The following is a 10301-nucleotide window of genomic DNA, read 5'->3' on the forward strand; positions in this document are numbered from 1 at the left end:
GGTCGCTTATGGAGAACAGGGGCAGAGAGAAGAAGGGAGAGACATGCTCCGAGTCCTACACATCCAGGCAGAGTAAACAGCAGCACTATCAAACAGCAGTAGTACTTAGACATGATGTCCTTGCACGTTGACTAAACACTGACGCACCGAGAAAGTGTAAGACTTTTTTTGATACTGAAGGTCAGCTGGAATGGGGAAAACGATTAAAGTCTGCACCATTTTGGTATGGTATATCCACAAAGAGAGTAACTTTCTGTTAATGCTTTCAGTAGTCTCAGGTATTTGGCAGCATGAGGAGGAAGGGTACAGGACAAAATTCTCTTCTCTGTGGTCTTGTTACAGGTTCCCAGGTGTGTTACTGAGTTTGCACCAAAGTCACAGGGATCAGAAGAGACACAGGCTCATGGATGCATTTAAACATCATTATTTCCCCAGCTTGTACTCAATCAGAGAAGCTGATGAGGAGAGTAGCAGATGTGAAACCAAGTAAAAGCTGCTTCTTTTACCAAAGAGATTGCCGGTCCTGGGATCCCTCCTCAGGAGCACTGCATGGCTCCAGGGATGAAAACCCAGGTTGCGGCTGTTCTGTCTTTGCCCACATGTGCCATGGCCCTCAGGAAGTCAAATCTCTCTGAAACAGAATAATAGAATAATGTACATTGGAAAAGACCTCTAAGATCATTGAGTCCAACCATTAAAACATTTTTAATGTACCAAGGACCCCTTTGAGAATCAGCAGCTGCTCATTTAGCTTCTGCAGGGCAGTTTTTACATTGTCCAAAGCTACAGGGCATCTGATGCTTGTTTGGTTACAGCAGGAGTCCTACTGAGGGGCAGAGAGAGCTTCTGCCGCCTTTAACCCCTGTGGGAGTGGCCATCTCCTCTAGGCTGCATAGGTGGAATGAAAGATGGTTTGCATCCATGGTAGTCTTGTTCCTGCCTGTACCCTTCTGGGGGAAGCAGGAGAAGAAGTAGGAAGCTTCAAATTTCCAGAGGTGTCAAAATGATACTTTGTATTGGCATGAAAAAAATTCAGAAGAGCTTGAAATCCTGTCTTCCCCAATTCTCAGTTGTATGAAAAGGAGTTTTTCTGGTTTTGTGCCATTCCCTATTCTCAGTGTGTCTTTTGATTCCTTAGGTACACTTTCTTGCTACTCACGCTCTTTCTTATTCCTGGGATTATAATGATGGTTGCTTATGGTCTAATTTCTTTGGAACTCTACAGAGGAATAAAATTTGATGCCAGCCAGAGAAAATCTTCACGAGGTAACAATGCATTTAGGTTTGGGATGCAGTTTTTAAAGTTACAGTTGAAGCTATGAACAGTTATTTTGAGGTTAGTAAAAGGAAATCTTTCTATTTGCAAAAATGATCATTATGGTCAGTTATGTCATGAACTTGCCAGCTGCATTTCTTGATTAAAGTTACTCTGCTGTTAGCAAATAAACCTTTCCTCTGGCTTGTTTGCAAAGACTCAGGGCAGAATACACTAAATTTCTAATTTGTTTATTGTAGAAACACCAAGATTTTTTTTCTGGCCATGGATGAAGACCATTTTTGTGAATAAATGCCACAATTAAAATTGTCAGATTAGGATAGAAGCATATAACCTTGGAAACTGTCTTCTGTCCATACTGGACTAAGCAACGCTCTTGAACCTTTTGCATCATAGAGATAAGATGTGAAAATATTGGGAGACAGTGGATTCAGAGTAGCTGAATAACATGACTGACTCAGAAGCAGGCCAGTGCTTTCTTTGCAGCAGTTGCTCAGCTATGAATTATGTTGTTTGTTTAGGTTTAGACTGCATTCTTCATTTTTTATTTCCCTCACTGTTCAGAGATACTTTGCCAGCTATTTAAACAGCACTTTATATGTACAGAAAGAAGAATGAGTTTCTGCAGCACCAAATACGAGGATGGAGATGGATGTTACCTCAACAAAACCAAAAGAAAAAGGAAAATGCCATTGCAACAGCTCTCTGCTATGAGCCACAACAAAATAGAGAGGGTGAGAAGCAACAGCTCTTCTGCCAACTTAATGGCCAAGAAACTCGTCATCCGTATGCTGATGGTGATAGTGGTTTTGTTTTTCATTTGCTGGACTCCCATCTTCAGCGTCAATGCCTGGCGCGCCTTCGACACGGCTTCCGCAGACCGGCGTCTCTCGGGGGCTCCCATCTCCTTCATCCACTTGCTGTCCTACACCTCTGCCTGCGTGAACCCCATCATTTACTGCTTCATGAACAAGCGTTTCCGCATGGCCTTCCTAGCCACGTTCACCTGCTGTGCCAAGCAAAAGCCCCCCGCAATACAGGAGGAGGCTGCTGATGAAGAGGAGGGGAAAACGACGAGGGCTTCCCTCTCCAAATGTTCTTACACACACATGTCTGCATCTGCACCCCCCTGAGCTGCACCAGGGGAGGCAATGAGTGGTGAATTGTCTGGTCTTGGAAAGTGACTGTGGCATCAGCTGAACATGATTTAGTTCGGAGTTAATGAAACACTTCAGCTGACAGTAAACACAGTGAGAATTTTATGGGAAATAGATGCTATCACTGTCTGAGTGTTACATTACTTTCCCTTCAAAAGTACAAAGGAGGAAGAGTGCTCTGAAGATAAAGGACTTTATGGAAAGCCTTAGAAGTTGCTGTATTTGTCATAAATTCCACTGCAAAAATTGGTGTCCTTTACATCAACAGCTTTGCTCAGTTTTCAGATGCAGTTCTGAGTATCTCTTAAAATTTCTAAGATGGTAATAGATTATCCTCAAACATGAATATGTGTAATGCAGTCTTCACTTCACTAGCTATGCCTCATAAGCAAAAATCTTTCTGTTATATTTGTAGTATATTTTCACATTATTTTAGCTGAGCTAATACATGTTGAGATAATTTTGGTGTTACTCTCACGGCAATTCTGGGGTGGCAAGAATGGGCTTGTCCATGTGAAATGAATGCTTTTAAGTAAAACAATTTCTTTTTTTAAAATAAAATAAATATTGTTGTCTTTGTGGGTGGAATGCATTCTTCGCTAAGGCAATAGCATAAATTAACATAAATTAATGTATTTTTCACTTATTTAAACCCCACAGAACAAGGACAAAGGAATGGCTTTCTTCTGTGCAGCTGAAAGCATCCCCATATGCAAGTGGCGGGGTCTTAGATGAGCCACAAAGGCTCATGTGGAAAATTCCACACTGGGGAAGCACAGGGATAAATGCTTGGGATAAAGCAAAGAGGTGCTTTACAGAGGATGCAGGACTGCAGATGCAGGACTGCAGACGCAGGTTGGTGCCCATGGCACCATGGCACATTTCACAAATACGTTCAGAGCCACTCCAGGCACGGCAATGCCAACAGGGAAGTAAAGCCATCGGGTGCAGGATGGCAGAAAGGGCAGATACAACGAGCAAAGGCTGAAAGGCTTTGTCAGAAAACAGTTTTTCTAAACTTTGGAGCAGCTATTTTCTCCAACTACACATACCTGTAAACAGATTCAACACAGATAAAAACAGCTTTGGATGATGTAATTACCAGTGCTTTGTTGAGCAAGGAATCCAGTCTCTTTCCGGTGCAGCACACAGGTGAGTGTGGGTGTTCAGGTCTTGTCCTTTGCTCTGTGGAACCCAGATAGAGAAGTTACATCACTTATTTTAGTTTGTGAAAATATCCTGTTGGAGATGTTTCTATCTTCTAGCTGAATCAATATCATTAAACACCCTTGTTATTAGACGAGATTAAATTTGAGCACAGCGTGGAATGTAGATGTGGATATTAAATATAAGCCTTCTCAAGGTTTTTAATCAGGAAAATCTGATCTCTTTACAGAATGATTTTAAATTAGAAATGTACTGTGAGTTCCAGCACCCAGATCCATGTTCTGCACTCAGTTATTGCCTGAAATGGTTTACCCTAACAGCTTAGCACACAACTTTGGCTATTATTTTTTTTTTCATCCAGCTTGTCCACAGACAGGAAATTAAAAAAAAAATTCTAAACACTATTTATGCACAATCCATAGAAACAATGTTTTGCCTGCCTTGTTAATAAAGTAGTACTGCTCCTGGAACGGTGCTGAGACTACTGACATCGATCTGACCTTTTGCAAATACGCAATGAATTAAATTATGGGACTTAATTCATAACAGTAAAATGAAAATTTTACTTCACTTAAGGACACAGGTTGAGATCCTCTACAAAACTGCCCTTCAGTGTTGAAACTGAAGGAACAAACTTAGCTGCTTTGGAATTTATGTGGAACAGTGACAGCAGAAAACATATTTGTGAAGTATTTTATACCCTTTGAAAGCCTGGATCTATTATAGATAATAACTTTAAAACTGCTGTTTAAGTGAGAAAACCCCTCACATTTTACTAATATACAGGATGTGACTATTGCTGGCTATGTGCTGTATTGCAGGACAGCCCATGCCCCAGCTCTGTGTGCACTTTCAAAAGCAAATTCCTTTTTATAGATGGAGCTGCTCCAGTACCTGAAGAGTGACATACCAGGACATGCACAGTTCACCTGCTCTCACTGATTGAGTCTGAGGATAGTGGTTTCAGATGAAAGCCAAAAGCTATTTTCAACAATGCCTTAATCAGATCTCAGCCCCCCACGGCCTCCAGTACCTGCGGCTGAAAGGAGCAGAGTTTCTGATTGATTCCCCTCTCGTAACTGTCAGGGAGCACAATTTGGAGGTGATGAAATGAGGGAGGCAGGAGAAGATCCTGATGGAGTGGTGGCTGGGAGACAATCAGAGAAGGGTTGAAATGTGTCATTTCTCCAAGGCCCATCTGTGTGTGCGTCACTCTTCCCCTCCACTGCCCCCTCTGCACCTATTTTCTTGTTATACCAACACAATATTTCTTTTGATTAAACTCCCAAAGCCACAAACCTTACACCGAATTCCAGCAAGAAGAAGGAATTAAGCTTTTAAAATGTAATATTGCAATCCAGTAATTTTGTCTTCTGCCTTAGTCTCCTAGCACAGGAAATTTCAGCCTTTCTGCATCTTAATGCCATTTTTCCTGATCTGGGCATTGCAGAAGTCATTCCTGGCTTCAAATGTTGTCCTTTCATTGTTAAATAATCATAGCATCCTCCCAGTACCTTTAATTCAGATGCTGATGTCACTGAAAAGGTATCTTCAGCAGTAAATATGGGTGGAATAAACATACCAAAGAGCCTATGAAATCTTCTCATTTTAGCAGTAGTTGACAGTGGTTGTGGGGAAAAATCCTATCCTACTACTACGAGCAGTCCCTAAAGCAAACTGTTTTCCAGATGTAGCAGACAAATGGCAAACCAATGAATTTCAGGTGCATAATGCCCATAAATCTCTGAAGTTTTTATCTTCTTTCCCTTTCTCCCAGCTCCCAGGGTTTTTTTTCCCCCGCCCTCTGTCTTACCTCTTTCAGCTGCATGACACCATCTGATTTTTGTCCTGCATGCTTCTCAGTCTCTAGGCTACTTTCCCACCACCACCAATTGCTAGATGATTTTTTCCTCTTTGACATGTTTATTTTCCTTCCCAGATTTACTTTCCCAGAAAGCACTCTCATCTTCATTTCCCCTGTCATCTCCAGCTGACAGACTCCTGGAGCAGGTTTCTTACTCGAAGCAGTGTATTCTGCCCACAACACAGCAGCTCTGCAATCACTGCCTTCAGTCCTGTGTCTGAGTTCACACGTCGGCTCTCAAGCACCGGCTCTCGAACAAGCAGGATGTGCTAGTTCAGAAAACAAAAGTGTAGCGTTAAGTAGCACCCAGATCCTCCTTTGATACTTCTGTCACTATTACTTGCAGCCTCTATTATTAGGGCATGCTTTAAGACTGATGTCTTACAATACTGCTAAATACAGCACTTGGTGAGGGGTCAAAGTAAAGGTATTTCACTGTTGCCAAGGCAAAGGACCTTAATGCTCTCAATGGAAAGCTGCATGTGGATTTGGAACTCCAGCCACTAGAGGTTTACATCCTCTTATATAAGCCATGACCTCTTTTCCGATACCACCAAGCCCTTCTTGGCAAGGTGGGGAGCCTGTCCATGATCTCACCTGCTCCTGCATTTCCTCCTGCTCTTCCTGCCTCCGAGCCCAAGGATGGTGCAACCCCAGTACACCCACCATGGTTCATCACAATGCTTTTCTGGCGTGGAATAGATGACTTCAGGATCAGTCAATACTGATATAGATGTTGAGCTAAACTGAGGGTTTCTAGTGGCAAAAGATGCTTATTCTCAAAAGGAAAGTATAGAAAGATAAAACCTAATGGTTTTGATTTTGAGAAAGGTTTATGTGAGAGCAGGGGCTGTAGCCTTTTTACTACAGCATCAGAGTGGTAGAGAGTATAAAATGAAAGTTTAGACTTTTGGTTGGGTTTTATTTGTTTGTAAAATGTTTTGCTCTTCCACTTCAAATACAACATGGACCAACCAAATACCACTTCACTCAGGTGTGCATGTAGGTCAGCAGTTTGCTCACCCTCTGGCCACAGTCTTGCAGTCAATTTTTCTGTATGCATTATTAATTTCAGTTAAACAGCTTCAGCTTTTTATGCCCAATCCATCCAGCATGCACCCAGCTCTTTTCTCATGGGTTACATCCAGCATAATAATGCATGCCTTTAACGTGCCAGAATTTCTGTCTCAGTGTGTATAAAAAACTACTTCTAGCATTACCTTTTTTATTTTTTCCTTCTGCAATGCTTTTTAGGCTGCCTTGGGTATCTCCTAAAGAAAAAAATGCAAAGGAAATGTTCATGAATTGTAAAACTCCTGTTTTGCTTGCCTAATGGCAATTCATCCCTGCTAGGAGCTATTTGTCTGCATCTCCACAGATAACTATGGAGTGAAGAGTTTTCTTGGCTTCCACTCCCAGTTGTGTCCAAAAAGCTAATTCTGAGCTAGAGAGATGTCAGTTGTTCCACTGTATGGTGAGACAAGAACAAAACATATTCATTAGCATCAGCTGGTAGTAAACATCAAGTAGGAATCATCCCCTATGGGGTAAACACCACTTAATTGATGTCCTGCTACTTTGACAGTTATTAAATATTAAACAAAATTTCCCGATAGAGTGAAGAAATGCAACTTATATACAAAGTCTGATTTAAAACAGTAGACAAAAATCACTGCATATGTCCTTTGAAAGTCACACAAACACCAGAGTTACAAAACAGGCATGAAGAAAAGTCACACATACAGAGCCTAAATCCACAGGAAAGACATGGAGCTACTCATGCTCTTTGCTTGCTGTCAGAGACAAATTGTTTTATTATTATTGAATGGACATTGGCTCAGGGCCTTGTTCTGAGAATATTTAGCAACTGCTAAGAGGCCTCATTCCTGACCAAGTGAAGAATGACACACAGAGGTGAAACCACAGGGGCAATTAAACAGATGACAGTGCCCAAGAGGGAACTGCCCAACCAGCTGGGAACTCTGCATTGACTCCTACGAACCTGCTGTGGGCCTTCTAACACCTGAGATCTTCAGGATTTCATAGCTAAACTGAAGATAGGTGTGAAGCAACCAGAGCTGCTCCTTGCTCTGAAACTGGCTCAAATCTCAGCCCATATCCCTATGGGGACATCTGGCAGTGTTGCTGTGACTGGCTTGCTGTTATTGCAAAGGAATATAAGGATAATAATGTCATCCAAGACACTCTGTCTTTGGAGTTGCTTTCTCTGCAGGCATCCCAAAAGATGGTCCTGCCACATGCAAGTAGGAGAAAAACCACTACAGTTATGGCACTGAAATAAATTCATTGTGTCAGCAAGGGCACAGCTGTTGCTTCTTTGGAAAACCAACATCATGTCCGTTCTAGCTTCCCAGGGTGCTACAACTGATTTAACGTACCTCTGACCACCCTGTGGTGACCAACAAAGGTTATCACAGGATTAGGAAGAGGCTGTGTGTTTAAGACAAAGAGCTTTTCATTTGCTGTCCAGATGTGGTCAGTGCTCATGTTACAAGTTGCAAAAAAAATCAGTGGTGACTAAAGCAAGTAAGACTAAAGCTATCAGACAGGTTCTCACAGTGCATTTTTAACAAGAAGAAAGTTCTGCTAATATCAAAGCCTTTACTTCACTGAGATTGCAGATCCAGGGGAAGCATCCAGAAAATATATCTCAGGGTCTTTGTGTTTATTAAATAGGAAACCTATTTTAATATTATCAGCTGACTGAGGCAAAACAATACAGTCCAGGAAAGCCTGTCAGACATAGTTCTATATTCCCTGGTATTTCTAAAGCATTTTTTCCCTTTCGTATTTATTTCCTTTTTTTTTTTTTTTTTTTTTTTTTTTTTAAGCAGGAAAAATAAAAGCTTTGGAAATTCAAATAATGTTTATTGAAAGGCAGGGTTTTCCACAAAACCCAAATGTTTATTAACATCCAGCATGACTCCTCTACTGCACTGATTTGTCAAATATTTAATAAAACCTGGATAGACTTTCTTTGGTACACACTGAGGCCAAGACTAAGACGCCTCCAACGACAGAGGCAGTGTAGAGATGGAATGGGAGAGCAAGCAAGCTGCAGGTGCCCAGCTTTGTCTGATACTGCTTTTGTGAGATCTGTAAGAGATTAATAAGACTGGTAGAAGAGTGTTTAGGAAGATGGTGATTGAAGTCAAAGCTGAATCTGATGCACTTGCAGCTGAAACATGGCTCTGCAGGGCCCAAACACAGGGCTGGGGCAGGAATGGAAGGGAAGGAGAACGGGAAACATTTTGGCCTTGTAGAGGGGTGGGGGACAAAAAGTCATAGTGAGGATGAAAGGACACGATCTTGGTCTGTGGAGAGAGAAGATCATTGCAAACACATTTTAATTTTGGATTGGCCTCTTTAAAGTAAAAGAAAAGGCAGATGTGCCCTGTATGGGAGGGAGGCACATCGTGGGGGAGGAGGCAGAGAAAGGTTTCTCTAGGCAGCAAGATGGAAGGAAAATCAAACTTCATTCTGGGTAGAGAAGCACTCATTTTAGTCAAGGTGGAAAGTGAAGAGTTGAAGAGATAATAACTACACTGGAATGAATTTCTTTTCTCCAGGCCTTGTGTAGGGTTTGCAGCTGAAGGGATTCTGTCAGCAGGACAGACCAGGCAGGCAGAGCTGAGGGTCTCAGCCACGTGCTCCAAGCACAGGAGCCAGATGGAGAAGAGCTCCTGGACCACGGAGAAGCTGCAGCACACAGACCTGCTGGCAGCAGCACAAGCTGGGCATCTCTCACCTGAGGAGTCCAAACTGCACTGCCAAGGTATCATTGTGCTCTAGTCCAGCTGACGGGCTGAGAGAACACAGCCTGTGTTCCTCTGTCCCAAAGCCCAGTGCCCAGCCCCCTGTGCATCTGTGGGAGCTGCTGAGAGCTGCTCCTCCACTTCTTGTCCACCAGCCAACACAGAGCTCACCTCTGCTACCACTGCCATGGTGGGATGCAGCCTCCAGGGACATGATGCTCCATCAGACAGAGCAGGAGTGACAAAGGCTTCATACACCATAAAAACTAGTTGCAGTCAGGTAGAAAAACAACTACCTAATGAAGCAAGGGATTATTTTAAAAAGCAACCGAAAAATCCCACAACCAAACCCCTCCCCAAACTGTGGTGCTTGCATTTAATTCAGTTACCAGTAACTGAAACAGGCTACTCTTCACTAGCATCCTGTAAATGAAGTTAAAAAGTACTCTCTGCTAGAAGGAAACAGGTATTGCCTCTCCTGCCCCACTTCCAGCTCACTTTTCTAAAGCTCTTTTTCACCACAGAGCTCCTGTGTCCCATTTTGAGGACTGACAGCAGCAGCCTGCTGTGCATCTCAGTGCTACCACCTGGCTTCGCTAGATAATAATTTTCAAACTTACGTGTCTGCTTAGGCTACAGTGCCTTGAGGGTTCAATTATTCTCCTAACTCTACCAGGAGTAACATTTCTAAATTAATATAACCTTACCAAAATGCAATTTTATAACTGATTCATGTTGTGTCTCTGCTTCCTCCAAATGTAGTTTGAATAATGTTTTCTAATCTACTAACACATAAAACAAACCAAAGAACTTTGATATTATTTCCATGAGCCTGTGGGCTCAAATGTAGCCATCTGTGCAACTTCAGGCTCTACATGTGTGCCAAGAATTGTTATTTACTTACATTTGTCCTTGGTCCTCTCTGGAGGAACATTATTTGTGCAAGTGCTTTTGAGCACTTCGCTGTGTTTGTGAGAGTCTCTCCACCTGTGTGATCGGTTATCGCAGGTAGCAGGCGGGAGGGCTTTGAAGGAGGGACACTTGGGAACACCTGCTTTTTA

At 42.4% G+C, this 10301-nt stretch overlaps 1 protein-coding gene and 1 long non-coding RNA gene across 3 annotated transcripts in view; one reads left to right on the top strand and one right to left on the bottom strand.

The window, feature by feature from the left end:
* CCKAR (cholecystokinin A receptor) overlaps window positions 1-3008 on the top strand; it is a 10357-nt gene extending 7349 nt beyond the window's left edge. The window contains exons 4-5 of one of the 2 annotated variants that reach the window (XM_042053646.1): window positions 1139-1266; window positions 1841-3008. In XM_042053646.1, the coding sequence (XP_041909580.1) occupies window positions 1139-1266; window positions 1841-2409 (697 nt within the window). In that variant the 3' untranslated portion in view covers window positions 2410-3008. The remainder of the gene's footprint in view (window positions 1-1138; window positions 1267-1840) is intronic. The other variant, XM_042053647.1, reaches the window with a different exon arrangement.
* LOC121676747 lies at window positions 7-10301 on the bottom strand. The gene is made up of 5 exons (XR_006020577.1): window positions 6685-10301; window positions 5620-5733; window positions 4634-4747; window positions 3536-3618; window positions 7-631 (listed from the first exon to the last, which is right to left on the bottom strand). It is a non-coding gene; the product is annotated as an uncharacterized LOC121676747 (long non-coding RNA).

This window comes from Corvus kubaryi, unplaced genomic scaffold (genome assembly GCF_017639235.1).
Source record: "Corvus kubaryi isolate FWS band 111438036 unplaced genomic scaffold, C.kubaryi_AGA036_p1.0 split1-131, whole genome shotgun sequence".
Taxonomy (NCBI): domain Eukaryota; kingdom Metazoa; phylum Chordata; class Aves; order Passeriformes; family Corvidae; genus Corvus; species Corvus kubaryi.